The 19,273-nt window shown below is 36.4% G+C and overlaps 2 protein-coding genes and 1 pseudogene across 5 annotated transcripts; 2 read left to right on the forward strand and 1 right to left on the reverse strand.

Annotated features, from left to right (window-relative positions):
* The first annotated feature begins 680 nt into the window (after positions 1-680).
* Positions 681-9,316, forward strand: LOC118031314 (RNA polymerase II C-terminal domain phosphatase-like 1; annotated as a pseudogene).
* Positions 9,317-10,291: 975 nt separating this feature from the next.
* LOC118031317 (clathrin light chain 2) lies at positions 10,292-13,300 on the forward strand. The gene is made up of 3 exons (XM_035035682.2): positions 10,292-10,870; positions 12,412-12,565; positions 12,655-13,300. The coding sequence occupies exons 1-3, from the start codon at positions 10,503-10,505 to the stop codon at positions 13,105-13,107; spliced, it is 975 nt and encodes a 324-aa protein (XP_034891573.1). The 5' UTR covers positions 10,292-10,502; the 3' UTR covers positions 13,108-13,300.
* Positions 13,301-13,758: 458 nt separating this feature from the next.
* On the reverse strand, positions 13,759-18,563 carry LOC118031315 (cold-responsive protein kinase 1). 4 transcript variants are annotated; one of them, XM_035035680.2, is made up of 7 exons: positions 18,192-18,563; positions 17,678-17,791; positions 16,551-16,663; positions 15,871-16,078; positions 15,538-15,775; positions 14,767-14,917; positions 13,759-14,353 (listed from the first exon to the last, which is right to left on the reverse strand). In XM_035035680.2, the coding sequence occupies exons 2-7, from the start codon at positions 17,760-17,762 to the stop codon at positions 14,024-14,026; spliced, it is 1,125 nt and encodes a 374-aa protein (XP_034891571.1). In that variant the 5' UTR covers positions 17,763-17,791; positions 18,192-18,563; the 3' UTR covers positions 13,759-14,023. The 4 variants fall into 4 exon arrangements, with proteins under 4 accessions (XP_034891571.1, XP_034891570.1, XP_034891569.1 ...); XM_035035679.2 differs by having other exon boundaries at positions 17,678-17,851; XM_035035678.2 differs by having other exon boundaries at positions 17,678-17,794; positions 18,192-18,562.
* Between the last annotated feature and the right edge of the window lie 710 nt (positions 18,564-19,273).

Consider the following 19,273-nt stretch of genomic DNA (forward strand, 5'->3'; position numbering starts at 1 on the left):
TAAACTATGTATGAATATAGGATATAATAAAAAAAATTCATCATTATACTTTTTAGATTTCATTTTTTTTTATTGTAAGTGATTAAATATTTTATATATTAGATAAACTTGAAAAAAAATTAATTCATTAATAAATTATTTTACAGTTCATTTTCTATAACACAACCAAACACTGGAAAGTGTTTTCCAGTTCATTTTTTCATAACACTACCAAACATCAAAAAATACTTTCCTGGAATTCACTTTCCCCGGAATTCACTTTCCAAAAGGAAACCACTTTCCTGCAAACAAACGGAGCCTAAGAGGGCATCCCTTATTTATTTTTGCATATTTTTTATAAATTGAATTTTATTTAAAATTAAAATCAATTTTTTTTAAATAATTTCAAATTTAAAAATTTCAACTCACAAAGTCTCAAATCAAGCTATAAACAACTAATTTTATTTTTTTTATACTTTGCTTTAAAGTAAATTAGTAAAAGAAAGGTCCCCAAAACAAATCGAAGAAAAATTCAAAAATTTCGTGTGCAATTTTATTTTTATTTTTTGGGATTTCTCACAACCACAAAAAAGAAAAGAGAAAAAAAAACAAGAAATTAGAATAGAAACACCCACCCAACGTAGAGTCCTACTTCATGTTAACTTGTGTTTTCCTTATATTTTTATTTGGGGGCGTAATAATATAATTTCTTATCGGACTAAACCAAACCACAACGCTTGGAGTGCTATTCTTGACCTTTCCCTATCTGGATCTAGGGTTTCTCTCCCTTTTCTCTGCAGACTTCACCATCTTCAACTAAAGAGAAAACAAACCCTAGCTAGCTCCACCTTGACTTTTAGACTGGTAATTTTATCAATCAATATCATCATCGAAGGAACTTTCTAGTGTTTTGATTTTTGGATCATCATCATCAATTTACAGATCTATCTGTGTTCATCTTAAAAATCTGACCAAAAACAACAAAAAAGTTCCCTTAATTTTGTTCCTATTTTCCCTCGAGATCTTTTTCCTGTTGCAATTTCAAAGAAATCGGATTCAGATCATATAATGACTTTCTTTCATGGAAATTTATGATCTTTGATGGACTTCGAAACAAAAGCTTGAAACTTTGAAGCAAAGATTGGAATATTTTTTGGGGGGTTTTGTGGAAAAGGATGTATAAATCAGTGGTGTATAAAGGAGAGGAGTTACTGGGAGAAGTTGAAATATATGCACAAGAACAACAGCAAGAAGAAGAGAACAAGAGGAAGAGCGTAATTGATGAGATAGTGAAGGGAATCAGAATTAGCCACTTCTCACAAGCTAGTGAGAGATGTCCACCACTTGCAGTGCTTCATACAATTACATCTATTGGTGTTTGCTTCAAAATGGAAGAGTCAACAGCATCATCATCAACAAAGATCTCCTCTCAACAAGAATCGCCGCTTCGCCTTTTGCACTCCTCCTGTATCCAAGAAAACAAGGTATAGCTAATTAATAATAATGAACTTAATAATCAATTTAAAGGAAGCCCATTAAAGGATTTGATCGAAATCATTGGATAAAACCAGATGAAGTTTCAAATTTTATAACCCAGTTAACTGGGTTTGTTGTACACGGGACTCTGGACAGCTTTGAACAAGGACCCAGAACCCAATTGATTTTTCTCAGACAGTTTTCGGTGAATGAACCTCAAGTTTGTGGCAAATTTGTGAACTTTATTAAGTAATTAATTTGACCCAGATGATTATGAGCTGAATTTCTTGACAATTTTGCCATGATATCATGAGAACTGCCTGAACTAGCTATATTTTTCCCAGTAAATTGTTATGAACAATTGAAGTGAAGATGTGCTTTAATGGAATTTGAAAGTGAATAATATGTGCTGTCATGGGATCTTAATGCTAAAGATAGAACTAATTTTATCATGAGAATCATGTGTTACTGATATAGCTGCTTCATATGGAGTTGAATATTTGCTTCTATAGGAAGCAGCTTTGGGGTTTTGCTGAAATTGAATATTGAGTGAATAGAAGCCTGGAATTTTGGATGGTTACTCTGCAATATTGCTCTCTTATTCTCGTTTTATGGCTGAGGGACTTGAACAGAAACTAAGAGGAGGCTTTTTTTGCTGGCTTTGTCTCATTTTGTCAAGGGTTTATTGATTGTTGATGTAGAATAAAAAATTAATGATTATGCACGAATGGTTTTTCTGACATTGGTCTTGTTGTTAGTTTGAGAAGAAACCTGGGTTGTTATGATCTGGCCTTAATACGAATTGCACCTTTATGATTATACGAAACATGACTTCTGGTAATTTGTTCATGTTGTTTTATTGTATTGAAAGCTTTCTTTTGTTCACTACGCTTGTTCTTCCTTCTCATTGTTCATGTTCATGTGCATCAGCAGATTTATGTTGAATTCCTTTTCTTCTTTTTTCATGCTCTTCTTTCTTTTTGGATATTGATGGCGATGTAATTTTTTTCAGACTGCAGTAATGCATCTGGGAGGTGAGGAGCTCCATTTGGTTGCAATGCCCTCCAGGAGTAATGAAAGAAAGCATCCATGTTTCTGGGGATTCAATGTTGCATCAGGACTTTATGACTCTTGTCTTGTCATGCTGAACCTCAGATGCCTTGGCATTGTATTTGATCTTGATGAAACTCTCATAGTTGCAAATACAATGCGCTCATTTGAAGATAAAATTGAAGCTTTTGCAGAAGAAAATAAGCACCGAGGTGGACCAACAGCGAATTCTTGCTATTATTTCAGAGATCAAGAGGTATCAGGATGACAAGATCATTTTGAGGCAATACTTGGAAAATGATCAGGTTATTGAAAATGGAAAGGTGATCAAAACACAGCTTGAGGTCGTTCCGGCCGTGTCTGACAACCATCAACCTTTGGTTCGCCCATTGATACGGTTGCCAGAGAAGAATATAATTTTTACTCGCATCAATCCACAGGTGTGTACTTCATGGATTCTAGAGTGAGACAAGCTGCAACCTTGTTTTTTGATGTTCTCTGTACTGCTGTTTTTTCAAACCATGTCACTGCCTCGAAAAGTTATCATTTGTATAGTTCCTATTCGCCATTTGGTAGATATGTAATGATCTTTATTTGCTACAACAATGAATTTAGATTTTTTTTGGAATTTGTATCAGGAATTGATAGGCTACTACATGCTCAACAATGTTTGATAATATTTAGTTTCTGCTGAACATGTGCATTAATTTTGGTCCGAGAATAAAAGGATTTTTGTTTTATAATTATGTAGATTCGTGATACAAGTGTGCTTGTGAGGTTGAGACCTGCCTGGGAGGATCTTAGAAGCTACTTGACTGCAAGAGGGCGCAAGCGCTTTGAGGTTTATGTTTGCACAATGGCTGAAAGAGATTATGCTTTAGAAATGTGGAGGCTTTTGGATCCAGAATCAAACTTGATAAACTCAAATGAATTGCTAGATCGGATTGTGTGTGTCAGCTCTGGTATGTGGCATCCAGCTTGCAGATGGCTTCTACTCTTTTAGCTGGTTATGGAGTCAGATGTAGTTTGTTAATACGACTTTTTTGCTCACTGTTGAAAGTCTTTACAAATGCATGAGCAAGCATGCTCATTTATACTAATGCTTATTTTATTTGTGTATGTAATTACAGGTTCAAGAAAGTCATTATTCAATGTCTTTCAAGATGGAATATGCCATCCTAAGATGGCACTTGTGATTGATGACCGCATGAACGTGTGGGATGAGAAGGATTCAATCCCGTGTGCACGTGGTTCTGCTTTTGCTCCTTATTATGCTCCTCAAGCTGAAGTATAAATTATATGCACTTTGCTTGGTGTAAACTTCAACATTGCAATAATGCTTGCACACACTACTCACTCAAAACACCCATGCCCACACAACACATGCTTATGCACTTTTTTCCATGTTGTAGTAGCACCCACTCATCATATGTCTTCGTGTCATAGGCAAATAATGCTGTTCCAATCTTGTGCGTTGCGAGAAATGTTGCTTGCAATGTTAGAGGTGGTTTCTTCAAGTAAGAATACAAAATCTGAAGGGCATTTATTTACTTGGGCACTCCTATATATTTCATCATTCTACTTGTGTTACCAATTAATTTTGCATCAATTTTGTTTATGCTTGTGATATTGTTTGGGCATAGCATAACCTTGGAATATGACTGCAGAGAATTTGATGAGGGTCTTCTGCAGAAGATACCTGAGGTTGCATATGAAGATGATACCAGTAATATTCCTTCTCCTCCTGATGTGAGCAACTACTTAGTTTCGGAGGTTAGTAATGGCAACTTTCTTTGCATTTGAAGTCATGATGTCAGAATGTGTTGTTACACTCTGCTATGAATATACACAATTTTATGATCACCTAGCAGATTTAATGCTCTTATTTTTTCCTGTTCATAATTAAATTTCTTATGGCATTCAGGATGATGCTTCTGCTGCAAATGGAAACCGAGATCCACCTTCTTTTGACAGCACAGCAGATGCTGAGGTTTGAAAGACGGCTAAAGGTATTTAGACCTGTGTGTATATTGATGATGCATGTTTGTTTGGAAAACTGCAAGTTCAGACAAAAAAGTACATGTTCATTTGGTTTACAAAGGCCTATGGGAGTGCTGAAGTTGTGATATGGAAAACATTTGTTTTATATTTCCTGATCTTTCTGAGGTGAATGTGGGTTGTCTATGTGTGCATTCAAGTTGAATTGGGTTTCTTTCTATGCTGTATTTTTTCCCCAAAATTCCAGGAAGCAGTTTCAGCTTCTTCAACAATCCCCTCATCACTTCCTTCAACAGTCAGCAGCTTAGATCCAAGGCTTCTTCAGTCTCTCCAATACGCAGTGGCATCTTCTTCAAGCTTGATTCCAGCATCACAACCATCAATGCTGGTATCACAACAGCCAGTGCCAGCATCACAAACATCAATGATGCCATTTCCCAACACACAGTTCCCTCAGGTGGCTCCATTAGTTAAACAGTTAGGCCAAGGTGTTCATCCAGAACCAAGCTTGCAGAGTTCTCCTGCTCGAGAAGAAGGTGAAGTACCTGAATCTGAATTAGATCCTGATACAAGGAGGCGGCTTCTCATATTACAACATGGGCAAGATTCAAGAGACAATGCACCAAGTGAATCCCCATTTCCTGCAAGACCTTCAGCACCAGTGTCAGCTGCACATGTGCAATCTCGTGGAAGCTGGGTTCCAGTGGAGGAAGAGATGACCCCAAGGCAACTTAACCGAACACCCAGAGAATTTCCTCTAGATTCAGATCCAATGAATATTGAAAAGCATCAAACCCATCATCCATCCTTTTTTCCTAAGGCTGAGAGTAATATTCCATCTGATAGGATGATTCATGAGAATCAAAGACTGCCAAAAGAGGTAACTTTCCTTTGCAGCGTCCCACTTTAGCCTTCTTTTACCTGTAACTGATGAAGAATATCAAACTTCCACGACCATTTATTTGCAGGCACCTTATAGAAATGATCGGATGAGGCTAAACCATTCAACTCCCAATTACCATTCTTTCCAAGGTGAGTGTTGATATATTTCTTCTCTTGCAAATGGAACCATATTGTGTACAGTATCAATCTCATGTTGCCTATCAGCAAGAGTAGGATTGGACTGATGCTATCACTTAGCTTGAATTTCCTGTGTTTTTTTTTTTTTTTGAAGGAATCTTCTATATTAATTTGTTTGACATGTAAGCTTTGTTAGCTTTTGCAACAGTTGCAATGACTTTTGCAATATTGCTTTTGGTGTTTTTGGTTTGTTTCCTTATAGATTTAGTTACTTGGTGCAATGAACTTAATTTTGTTACCTAAAGTCATATTTTGAGTTTTTGTTGAAGTGGAGGAGACTCCATTGAGTAGATCATCCAGCAACAGGGACCTTGACTTGGAATCTGAACGAGCGTTTACAATTGCTGAAACTCCAGTTGAAGTTTTGCAGGAAATTGCAATGAAGTGTGAAACCAAGGTAAGGGGACAGATTATATTTTGGAGCGTAAGTTAGACTGAACAATTTATGCACCTTAACCTTTATGTTCCATCTAAGCTTTTCTTTTCTTCCATTTTTCTCACTCAATTTTAATTTAATGGAAACCTACAGGTGGAATTCAGGCCTGCTTTGGTTGCTAGCATAGATCTGCAGTTCTCCATTGAGGTTTTCTCAACTCACTGGCTTAAAACTTAAATTGTAGCTTTATTATCAGTAATATGAAATTTGTGTATGTTCAATCAGAAGTAATTGATCCTTTCTTTTTTAAAATATGGGATCTGCGTTGCAATTTATTTTCTTAAATTCATGGAATACAGTGTTTAGTTTGTCTATATGGTGGGATGATCCATGTATATTTTAACCTTTTCTCTTGCGCAACATTTACTAGCTTGTGAAAGAACTTGAAGGCATTTCTGGGCATGACTATTTTAAATTGATACACAATTAGCATACTGATCTCTGATAAATCCATACAAAAGTAATTTGGCACCCAAGCAAACATCAAATAGTTTGCATTCCTGTCATTTTAAATAACCAAATGGAAGATAGAACTATGATGGCATTTTTTTATAACCCGGTAACTGCATTTTACTTACCTAGCTTATCCAAATAATAACTCTTTTCTAATACTGAAAAGGATGCACAGTCACCTTACATGGAATACAGTGCGCCTAATGCCCTGAAGAGTGAGGAAATTAAAGGATTGCCAACTCCATGTAGTTTATTAGGTAGCTGTATGAAACTGTAAAAATCCAATATGTTCTTTTAGTTCTTAACTGATATCATTGTGTGTCTTTTGCTTAAAAAACATGAGAAAAATAGGAGGGAGAGAAGGCCACGAAGGACATGATTTTTGCTAATAGAGAAATGGTATGGCTGCTTATCCTTTCTGTTTTTTTACTGTTTGCAGGCTTGGTTTGCAGGAGAAAAAGGTTGGTGAAGGAACTGGTAAAACAAGAGGAGAAGCCCAACGTCAGGCAGCTGAGGGTTCTATTAAGAAGTTAGCTGGTAAGATCTCTTTTACTACATGTTAGCATGCAAAGTCAATGAGTTGAATCAGCCTTCTGATTATTAGCATGCTTGTCATTGCGCATTGTCAATGTTGTGCCTGTCCAGTGTCATACAGCTGCTCAGCTAAGTTCTCCATGGAATTTGTTGTTTATAATATCTGGTGCTTGGTATTGTAAATGATGTGTATAACATGGAATCTAGTCTGAGCTAAATGTCATACAGTTTTTAAAGCTTAAGACTGCTCTGAGCTTATGGTCTTGATCAGAATCCAAGTTGAGCTGGTTGCATACCAGTGTGCTAAATGTCTTGAAACCTGCCATATGATGCACATTTTAATATTAACTTAGCATGTCATGTGTCTCATACGTTGTTATGCACGGGTGATGTTCTTAAAGTATGATGTTTCAATATCTTTGACACTGGAAATTCCTTTTGTCCAAACATCTCTGCTCAGTGATGCTGATGACAATGTTTGTGCAGGCATATATATGTTGCGTGTGAAGCCTGATTCTGGGCCCATGCACGGGGATTCAAGTAGATATCCTAGTGCAAACAACAATGGTTTTCTGGGTAATATGAATTTATTTGGAAATCAGCCATTGCCTAAAGATGAGCTAGTAGCATATTCAGCTGCTTCAGAGCCAACCAGGCTTCTGGATCCAAGGCTGGAAGGCTCTAAGAAATCATCGGGTTCTGTCACTGCACTCAAAGAATTTGTAAGTTCCAATGAGTTAGGCATGACTCTGCTATGTTTCAATGGCTATTAAATATGTTTTTTTATTACTGATATGTCATGGATTGGCATTTAATTGTCCTCAGTGCATGATGGAGGGACTTGGAGTAAATTTTTTGGCACAGACTCCACTTTCAGCTAATTCAATTCCAGGAGAGGAAGTACATGCACAGGTTTGTATTTGAACACACTTTTTTCCTTTAAAATTTTCTTTTCCTTCTTACTTATATTTTTCCCTTTAGTTTTTTCACAAGATCTTGACAATTCAAGCCAAAAAAGTTGCAGAGTTTTTACGGAATTCCTTTTCTCATCTCAAGGAAACTGACTGAATTAGGGGTCCTCTATTTTATAGGGTAACAATCCTTATGAGAAAGAATTTAGAACTATAATTCCATTCACCTTGAGTTGACATTTTGAAGCTTTATGTTTTCCTGGACTTCATTTTGCACATTTGGTTTGTGTGGCTGTCCCTTGGTCATGAATTAATATTTTCGCATGTAAGAACAAAAGAAGTAGGATGCTCTAGCTATTGAGAAGGTCTACATGTGTTTGGAGAGTTTAAGCCAACTGAAACAGCAAGGGTTATTTCTTGTTTGAGCTGCCAATCAATAATTGCGTGGTTTGTTTGAGTGGAAGAAACTAGCATTTTTTTCCCTTTTGCTTGTCATTTGACTTTCAGATCTTATAGTTATCAATCATTTTCCAACACAGCTCCATTGAACTTTTTTTTTTTATCTGTTCATATCTTGCCTTAGGTTGAAATTGATGGACAGGTTCTTGGGAAGGGGATTGGGTCGACATGGGATGAAGCTAAGATGCAGGTATGTATTGTTTCATATTCAGAATCATCTTTTGTGGGACAAAAATTTATATTTTCTATTAAATATTTATATATCTTTATTTCATCTGGCTGAGCGCACAAACATTCTTTTCCCAGGCTGCTGAAAAGGCCCTTGGAAGTCTAAGAAGAACGTTCGGTCAATATACACAGAAACGACAGGGTTCCCCTAGGTTTGTGATTGCTTATTCTTCTCATTTGAATATTAGCTGTATGCTACCTCAATATGCTTTATCTTAACAGGCACTATTCCATTCACTATTAATCTCCACCACCTGGCACGAATGAAGGTTTTTGTTGCTCACTTCTGATATGGCTCTGCACTACAAAATTTAAAACTAATAGGAAAGTTGACATTTATAAACAGTAGACATTGCAGCTTTGTCTTTAAAGTTCCATGCTTTACTTGTCTTCCCAAATCATCACTGAATAATGAGTAGTCTCCTTATCATCGCTTTTGTATTTTATTTTCGGGGAGCATGTTTTTGTGCTTATTTTATATTTTTTATAATGTTTTAGGCCAACGCAAGGGATGCCAAATAAACGTCTAAAGCAAGAGTTTCCACGAGCCCTGCAGCGCATGCCCTCTTCTGCTAGATATCACAAGAATGCTCCTCCTGTTCCTTGAAGACCATACAGTACTTCCCTTTCCCCACTTTGTTGTAATAGATGGATGATTGTTTGATCCCGAGCCACCAGTTGAATCAATGGTTAAGTCTTTTGCAATGTGTAACATGAATCCAAGAAGAGCCCCCCCCCCCCTGACCAAATCTTATTGCAGAGGTTTTTTTCAAGTGACTGCAATTCTGTGATGTTCACAACTTCATATATTTGTGATTTCCAGCTGCTTTTGTCTCTACTTGCCGGCGTGTCAAAATGCACAGAAGACTTGTGCATCAAGAAGGGCAAGGGCTGCAAAGACCCGATCACTGCTGGGCAGTCGATGCTGCCATTGCCTTGGGAGAAGTCACTAGGTCCGGACTGTTTATGGTGTGTGCATGTTTAACCGAAGTAAAAGATTGATGATGGAGAGTAGTTTCTGGCTACATGCTCAAAGTCTCGGAACATACTTACCATTGACAGTGTCGATGTAAAAAATCTAACAAGTCAGTTTATTTAGGCTCTCTCCACCTTACTGGATAAGTTCGATCTTCAGTTTGACCTAATAAGCAAACGTAACAGCTTCGTTTGTTTAAATGGGTTTTAATTTGTCATTCTCTCGTTCATTTCTGTCCCTTGTTGATTTTGTGGAAACAGTTCTAGTCTCATTTAATTGACCTGGTTATTCAATAAAACAAAACAAACCAAACCGGAACAGATTTAATCTCTCTAAGAATCTTGGCTTCTTACGGAAATTCCTTCCAAATTCCGGCAAGAAAGTTCTAGTTTTGTTCTTGTTTTTTTTTTTTTTTCATTTAATATTGGTTTGTTGTACAGTATCTGATTTATATATTGTAATATCTCAAGTTAAAATTATAAGGTAATTGCCGATAATATTGTCAACCCAAAAATCCATAAAAGAAAAGGAGGCATGACCTTTAGCCCGCTGATGAGATACCTTGCTACTTTGACGTCTGCGTTAAGCTATGAAAACAACGTCGTTTTCGGGTGCCAGCCACCAAATCTTTTTTTTTTTTTTTTTCACTTAAAGACAGTAAAAGTAAAGGTAAAATTGTTTCGTTTCGTTTCCTCTCATTTCTGTCGAGAGTCGTCACCAGCACTATATAAATAGTCAAAAAGATGAGGGCAAGGCGAGCGAACTGCATCTCTTCAAAGTCACCACCTTGGCCTGGTCTGGCTTGGCTAACACAGAGAGAGAGAGTCCAAAATCTTACAAAAGAAACAAACCTGTGCTATTTTCAGAGAGAGTAATTCTTTGATTTCCTACTTTTTAGAGAGAGAAACACAAAACCAGTAAAATGGCTGCCTTTGATTCATTTGAAGACATTCAACCTTCAAATCACACACCTTTCGATGAAGTAGACGATGAGAGCTACTCCAACTTCGGCTCTTACTCCACCGCCGCTGCCGCTCCCGATGAGTTCTCTGGAGGAGGTGTGTCCGTCGATCACGTCAGTGCGTCTCCTGATGTGTTCGGGTTCGGATCTGATGCGGATCCCGGTTACTCTCATCAGAGTCCGTTCGGGTCGGTACATGTTGAGAGCGAGAATGGTAGTAATGGATACAATGGAGCGGACGATGGCATCTTTGTGAGTGATGGACCGATCCTTCCTCCGCCTACTGAAATGGAGCCTGAAGAGGGTTTCGCTCTTCGCCAGTGGCGTCGGTGAGATATATTTTTTCGTTAGTTAATTTGATTGTTTTATTTCCTTTTAGATCTGTTGGTTTCTTTATATATTGCAGAGGAAGTGGATTGATTGATCTGTTAATAGCAAGTGATTAGCTTCAGACTTTAGTGTTAATTTGTAACTTAGTTTGCGCGTTAGGTTATATATACTTGATATTGGAGTTATAAGGAAGTGGATTCCGGTACTAATCTTGGTGGTCCATGGCTCCATGCTTGGAATTGGTGATTTCAAGTTGAGCTGCGTGGAATTGAATTGTGGGAAAGAATGCTGCTTGAATCCATATTTCAGCTGAGCTTTGACTTTCCAGTTCCGATTTAGTCAGTTGTTTGGTCCTGATGTATGTATGGGATTTTGCTTTGGTGCATATTGTAGCGGGTTTGGTGTTTCACTATTGACTGTTAGTTGACTGATTTGTTTTAGGATGAGAGCTTGATTTAATGCCATTTTTTAGATGCTATTAGGAAGTAGGGGCAATATACGACAACTCTGGTACCAATTTTGGTGTTCTAATCTCTGCTTGCAATTATGTCCTGTGAGATTGACACTGCAGTTTCACCCCTAGGGATTTTGGATTTTGGAATTTGGATCTGTAGTTTTATAATTTGAGCTTTGAGGAATTGTCCTAGTGGTAAGTGCTTTATGCCCCAGTGCTATCGGATAATGAATTGTGAGAGTTTGCTAGTTGAATCAATTGGAATTGAGTTGTGGTTATGTTAGCTATTTGAATTGAGCGTTGATGGATCATTTACGATTAATCAACTTTTTTATCATAGCCTATGCATTTATTGAGGTGCCAATTTTGGTTATTTTGACAATTCTCTATGGAAGCACTTGGGATTATACAAATTGGACGATTTACTTATTTTAGGATTTTGTTTGTAGATTTCTGAGAGCATTCCTATATCTGTGTAGTTATTCACTCTGTTGAATGGGCTGAAGCATGGTTGTAAACTACAAATTACCAGATGGTATGTTAGCTGCTTTGGCAAGTCATTTATAGTGGAAGGTTGATGTGAAGATGGAAAGAAATCTTCACTTGTTTCTCGTTGTTTGTCACATCTACCTGATTCAGGTATCAAACATGTTTCCTTGCAAATATCCAGTGAAGAGGGATTCAATCCCTGGCATATCGAAGTATTGCTTGGGGTCTGCTATGAATTTGTCATGAAATTATAGAAATGTTGAAAGATTCATAAGCATATAATTTGCTTCGGAGAGATCAATCGTCTCTAAAGTTTCTGTGATGATGCATGTCTTGTCAACACTCTTAATATTAAGTAACTTGTTATTCCAAAAAGGAATTAGTAACATGTCAACGGCATGTAAATTCACATCTCTCTTGGAAGTTTCTGCTCATCAAGATTTATCACCTGTTTGGGCTGGGCAGTTAAAAATATCCATTAATATTGTTATTCCTGTAGGGACCGCTCACTGTTCAGAAAATGATAGGTGCATGTGTGTTCATAATTCTCCAGAACCTTTCTGCTTATCCAATTTATGACCTGTTTGAGTTTTGCAGTCAAAATGCCATGCATCTTGAGGAAAAAGAGAAGAGAGAGAAGGACATGAGGAAACAGATAATTGAAGAAGGGGAGGAGTATATACGTGGTTTCTATGAGAAGAGGAAGCTCAATATTGAGACCAACATAGCGACTAACAGAGAAAGGGAGAAGGTAATTGTTTCAAAGAGTTTTGGATTTGCTAGGTTTTTATGTATTTACCATTTTCCATATCTTGATGAGTAGTATCTGTATTGGAACAGTTGTTCTTGGCCAATCAAGAGAATTTCCACATAGAGGCAGACAAACAGTACTGGAAAGCAATAGCGGAGCTTATTCCTCGCGAGGTTCCTAATATTGAGAAGAAGAGAGGCAAGAAGGATAAAGATCAAGATAAGAAGCCATCAATTACCGTAATCCAGGGCCCAAAGCCTGGAAAACCCACTGATCTTTCAAGGTTGCGCCATTTACTTGTTAAGCTGAAGCATACACCCCCACCTCATATGATTCCACCCCCACCTCCTCCAAAAGATGCCAAAGATGGGAAGGAAGGAAAAGATGCAACACCAGGTGCAACTGTGTCAGGAACAAAGGGGGAGGCTGCTCCGGTTGCCAAAGAAGCCACTGCAAATGGTTCCTCCAACACGCCCAAAAAAGATGTTGCTGCCGCCAATGCCCAGCCCGTCGCAGAACCAGAGTCAACACCAGCTGCCTAACCCCTCATATCTCTCTCTTTCCACAGTTGTTCAGCTCTATATTCTTTTGTATCTTTATCAAGGTTTTATTTTGTTCTTCGGCGTCTCTCCTGTCGTTGACCACATAATGACTCAGTATGGAGGCGCGTCAGGCTGTACTCTCTCTTTTGGGCATATATTATACGGACCGAGATTTGAAATGGGTTTTGTTTTACTTTGTCTTATGGAACAAGTCTTCTAGACAGCCTCGTTTCTCTTTCGGCCATTATCAAAGAAGACTTGTGGGAAAGCTACCGAACTCGTTTGTGTTGAACCAACGGTTAAATTAGGGAATAAACCAACGGTTAAATTAGGGAACAAATTGTTTATGATTATAAAAAATAAGTGAAAAAAAAAAGTACATGCCAATTCATTTAGGGAATAAACCAACGGTTAAATTAGCACTGCTATGTGAACCGAAGCCTGGCAAACTCACCATCCTATTCAGTTCTATAGTAAAAGTAAAAAACTCTCATAACTCTCGTATCAAGAAAAATAAAAAATCAATTCAGGAAAGGTATTTTAACTGGTCAGATTTTAAATTTATTTTCTAATGATTACGAGTTCGAGTTATCTGGGGTTACTAGAGATTTATATGATCATTAGCTTTGTGATCCATAAAATTAGTTGAAATACACGCAAGCAAATCTGGATATTAATATTAATAATAATAAAAAAAAATTTAACCATTGCATGTCGAACACATTTGCAACAACAATACAACTTTGCCACTTCAATTGGGCATAGAGTATGATCATCTTCCTAGAAATGAACTAACTGTGTGTGTACCTATAACTGAACACTGATAGAGTAATGAAATACGTGTGCCTAGTAACTAGTTCCTGTTGTTCTCCACCTCGGACATTTTGATGCTCGATAGCAAATACTAGGTTATACTTCATCTGGGGATCACCTCAGTGATTCTAACTGGAACAGAGCTCATCTGGTAGCCAGTAGAGTCGCCGTAAGATCCTTTCATGGAAGAAGGCCCCCCACTGGGACTGTCTGGATCTTGGAAGAAACCTGGAGCAGTTAGTTCCTTGTCATTTACCTGGATTTGCCTCGAGAGCATGTCAACTACCTGTGTCATGATTGGCCTTCGGTTTGCCGCTGATTGGGTGCAGAAAAAAGCTACTTTTATGTACCTAATGACTTCCTCCTCGGGAAACTCTCCCATCTCTGGATCCACAAGTTCCAAGTGTTTCCCTTCTTCGTGAAGCTGCCATGCCTACAGAACAGTCATGAGTCATCAAACAGTTCAGGATTGCTAATGAACAATATCAGATGCAGCAAGGAAAATTAGGCTTCATTCAATATAGCCCTCTTCCTATTCCAGGGCTTATTGCTGTTTTTGACATTCAAATTAATCCAGTATATCTTATGAAAAGGCATATTGATTATTCTGAGCAGAAATGTAAAATTTCTGATGTTGATCTGTTACCTACGTGATCATGAGGAAAATATTCTACTTCCTGAACAATAACCAGGAGATACAACAAGAAACAGAAGATGGAAGTTACAAAATGAATGCATACTATGAAAAGCTCCAACATTCTGGTGATCATAATGGCAAATATAAAATATGATTTTGAAAGCTACGAGGAAGTATATTTGAAGATTGCAGAAGTAAAATCGACGTACCCATTCTAAGAGCAACTTCTGCGTCCCTCCCCAGCTTGGCTTTGCACTACTTCTGCCACTAACTATTTCAAGGATGAGGACCCCAAAGCTGTATACATCAGCCTTCATTGTTAACTGACCACCCAATGCATATTCTGGCGCCAAATAACCACTGCATAAGAAAAAACAGAACAAGGTGATGCTTATCTGGTTTCCCTTGCAAACCAAAACTTACAGAGAAACTACAGGGCCAAAATCAGAATGAACGAGTAATGACACTCCAACTAGGAAACAGACAGGTAAACAAAATTAAAGAATAAGAAACAAATGAAAGATTTATTCCATGAAGTGAAACTGAAGAGCCTGTCAGTACTATATATCTAGGAACAACCTTTCTTTTCTTTTAAGAAATGTATTTCAAAGTTCTAACAATGAAGAGATTGATTTTGACCCAGGGTCTGATAGAAACTATATATAGGATTGTTGATGGCTTCAAAGAATGAATTGCATCTATTTCTCAGATGATTTTTAACTAGTCAGAAATTATTCTGCATGATCATTAAGGAAGTAACGTCATTGATGCTCACAATGCAGCGTTACCTGTTTAGTATATGTAGTTCCCTCCGCTATCATTGTAGGAGGAAGCAAAAATATTTTTTGAACTTTAGCAACTTTAAGGACTAAAAGACAAACTTATTGATTATGAGGATTTAGCAATTCATAACTGCTGCTCAGTGGTTTGTCTAAAGCAACTGCTTAAAGTAAAATACTGTCAAAAGAACAGCAACGTACGTTGTTCCTGCAATTCTTGTGCTAATATGGGTGATATTATCTGGGAACAGTTTAGCCAGCCCAAAGTCTCCAATTTTTGGGTTGAAGTCTTTGTCAAGGAGTATATTGCTAGCTTTGATGTCTCTATGCACAATATGCGGAACCACTTCTTTGTGAAGGAAATCAAGACCCGTAGCAATACCCAAGCAAATAGCAGATCTTCTTCCCCAGTCGAGTTTAATATCTGTACTCCATGAACCTGAAAGGGATAACACATTATTGCACATTTCTGTCTTGCCATGATAGGAAATAACCAGAGTTCAGCTTTCACAATAAAATTTCTGTTCAAATTACCTAATCCACGATCAAGACTGCTATTTTCTACATATTCATACACTAGAATCCGATTAGTTCCTTGAGCACAGCACCCTATCAACTCAACAAGATTTGGATGCTTAACTTTTGATATAGTTTTGATTTCATTCAAAAATTCCTGCACGCCTTGATTTGATTGAGCAGAAAGTGTCTTCACAGCAACTTGTGTTCCACTTTTGAGGGTTCCCTGGCAACAATTTCAAGTAGAAAATAAGTCTTTATAAATGTAAATTGGTCAAAATGACGATTGCATCTTCGATACAATGATACCAAAATATAGATAATATGTCTTGTCATGAGAGAATGATAACTGAGACAATTGAGTTAAATATTAGTTTTGGAAAGAAACTGGCAAAGAGAGTCCTAAAGATTGGTGTTTTAAGCTCTCTTCAACAAAATTAGAGCAAAATGAGCTTAAGTAAACACATGAGAGATATCAATAGTAGAATCTCAGAATATCTCAAGTAGCAGAATAGTTTTCCATCATACTTGCATGATAATTATGGAGGAGCTTTATGTGGTTGACAAAAATCACAGTGTATTTGATGGCAACATAAGTATATAACTTCAAGCATAGTAAGAATTTGAATAGATTAGGAAAGAAGCTAATTGATTTGACATCATTGTTATAGCTAAACCATCTGAAAATTTCTGACCACCTTGTAGACAGTGCCAAAACCTCCTCGTCCTATCTTATTGTTTGCATGGAAGTTATCTGTTGCTGATCTTATTTCATTGTAGGACAAATGATTAATATCCTGAAGCAAATCACCTACCAACGACAAAAAGAGGAAGCATCATAAAGAAGTTGCAAGGAGAAAATCACAGTTTAATGATACATGAGAAAGGATTATTATATATATATTTTTTTTTTTTTGGTGGGGGGGAATCAATTTGAATTATGGTTAAATTATTACAATTGATTGATTGACTGACAGCTAGAATTTGAAAGAAAAAAAGCACTATGATAGTGCTGGCAAAGTGCGATCTAGATTAAATAATCTGTAACATATATAACTGTATAAAAAATGGCCTTTATGGTATCTGTATTAGATTGTAGATGAACCACAAAGTTATAATACAGGTCATGGATTTGTTGCATTAGAATATATGCCATGTGCACTGGCACTGCAACAATACATGAGAGAGTTTTATATTCTGTCTGCATGTATTGTAGCTTAAAAATCTGACTTGTCTGACGCAAAGTCTAAAACCCAGAACGTATTGTAGCTTAAGAATCTGACTTGTCTGACACGATGTCTAAATCCCAGAACAGCCAAGAATCTAGCAGAAGCCAGCACATTTGTAGAATGTTCATGTCACACAAGCATCAATCATAGTCATTAATCTTGCCCAAAAACAATTCAGCAAAAACTACATGTTAGACGAGTAGATTACACGCTTATTAGGCTCTGAAAATCTGGGCTAATAACACCATCCCTCCCCAAAACTGGCACTTAATGCAATTGAGTAAAATCTACATGTTGGATTTTCCAACCTTACGAGCATCAGGTTATGCACTTATGGGAAATCTGAGCTGTAATAGTATTATTCTTACTAAAAAATTGCCAGCAAAGATTGTGACAGTACTGAAAGAGCAGAAAGATAACAGTTCGCCATGATTGAAGCTCTAATGCATGTAGTTAGTTCCTTTTCGATCGACGACTAATGTAATGAAAAAAACAAGCAACTCTCACAAAACAAACATAACAGGATATAGATTTGAATCTGCATCTTCTTCTTTAGTAGTTCATAAATCTTGTTAAATAATTGACAAAATTCTCACCATCTATACCATGAAGAGTCCCAGCAGCAGTCCCTTTTTTTCTATCTACGCTTGGTCCTCCAAAACAGCTACACCGGTACCTCATCTCCGCGCGCCGCAATTTATGACCTCTATCTTCTACATCACACAGTTATCAACTTTCCAAGATTAAAAAGGTGACTCCTTCCTGAAATCCTTGATTTTTGCAATAAAATGCTTAAACTAAAACTTCCAATGATAAACCAAACTACATTCTCAAATTACCATTTCTTGATTACATGTAATTACTTTGAATTCTAACTAGCCTTTCCATGATCACAAAAAGAAAGGAAAAAAGAAGGAAGGAAAGAAAGAAAAAGGAAAGCTACCCTTTTGAAAGTTTCATACTTTTCTTTAATCAAACCTAACCCAGATATCTCTCAATATGAACTTTTCTTTCAGACTATTAAGAACCCTTTACTTCAACTTCTATGCAAAGCAAAAAAACAACAGGAAAAAGAAAGGATTAAGATAGTACTTAAGAAGAGGTCATTACCTGATTAGATGCATAAACAAGGTGATTAAGAAGTCTCCAAGTTGTACAGTTTCTGTATGAAAAATAATGATAGAGAAACACAGAGCATGAAATTGAATCCAAAATTTTGAGTCTTTCCTCTTCTTTTTTTATTTATGAATACTGTTGAGGTTTTGAACAAAACTTTCTGAATATTTTAATGAATGATTTGAGGTTTTGAGTATTCTTAAAGCTACACTGTTTGTGACTTTTGCGTAGTTGTTTTAATGAAAAGGAGATAAGGAGATAGTGGAGCTTTGCTTCTCATTTTTCTGCCGTCTATATAATGGCCCCGGTGGCCTTCGCCAGCCGGTGACTCTCGTCTTTGTTTTCACAATGGCACCGATTCGCTTTGACCCTTGGAGTCCATTCTAACGAATTCCTCGTTTAAATTTTGACTCAGAATTATTATTTAAAAGCCGTTTTTTATAAGTAATTTATAATTAAAATAATTCTAATTAAAAATATGTTTGTTAAAAATAAATTTTAATAGTTTTTTTCTAGTGGGATAAGTAGTCTAAGTAGAATTCACAAGTTAAGAATTAAAATTTTTAATTTTTCATCAAATTTAGATTTCTATTCTATTCTATAATAAAAAATTTATTCGGATCAGAATTTATTTCTAATAAAATATATTTATAGCTTTTCTGTGAGTCAAGACTTAAAAGTTAAAAAATAATTTAAATTAATTTACAAAAATCATAGTAAATTCAAATTTTAAGTTATTATTGATATATGGTTGGTCTTTGAACTTTTCTGTTATCGTGTGTAAAGGATTTTATTTAATTTGACTATATCAAGTCAATATAAAATATATGCTTTTAGATTAGTTTTCATAAGAAATATATATACTACAATAAAATGATGTTTTACTGTGTAAATAGCACAACTGGAATTTTCTCAAGTTTTTTTTTTATTATAATGGTGGAAAATTTGTGATTTTTAGAGATTGTTTTAGAAAAGAAAATAGTATCTTACTTACAAATGGCACAAATGAAATTTTCTAATTTTATTGTAGTAGTGACAAATCTTTAATTTTTTATTGTTTTTTATTTTTTATTTTA

This window comes from Populus alba, chromosome 11 (assembly GCF_005239225.2).
Source record: "Populus alba chromosome 11, ASM523922v2, whole genome shotgun sequence".
Classification (NCBI taxonomy): Eukaryota; Viridiplantae; Streptophyta; class Magnoliopsida; order Malpighiales; family Salicaceae; genus Populus; species Populus alba.

Excerpts from the sequence above, each read along its gene's own strand:
- LOC118031317 (XM_035035682.2), top strand. The coding sequence starts at position 10,503 with ATGGCTGCCTTTGATTCATTTGAAGACATTCAACCTTCAAATCACACA. Across the intron at positions 10,871-12,411 it reads GCTCTTCGCCAGTGGCGTCG|TCAAAATGCCATGCATCTTG; the intron begins GTGAGATATATT and ends TGAGTTTTGCAG. Across the intron at positions 12,566-12,654 it reads CTAACAGAGAAAGGGAGAAG|TTGTTCTTGGCCAATCAAGA; the intron begins GTAATTGTTTCA and ends GTATTGGAACAG.
- LOC118031315 (XM_035035680.2), bottom strand. The coding sequence starts at position 17,762 with ATGAGGTACCGGTGTAGCTGTTTTGGAGGACCAAGCGTAGATAGAAAA. Across the intron at positions 16,664-17,677 it reads GACTCTTCATGGTATAGATG|GTGATTTGCTTCAGGATATT; the intron begins GTGAGAATTTTG and ends TGTCGTTGGTAG. Across the intron at positions 14,918-15,537 it reads ACAAGAATTGCAGGAACAAC|TGGTTATTTGGCGCCAGAAT; the intron begins GTACGTTGCTGT and ends TTTCTTATGCAG.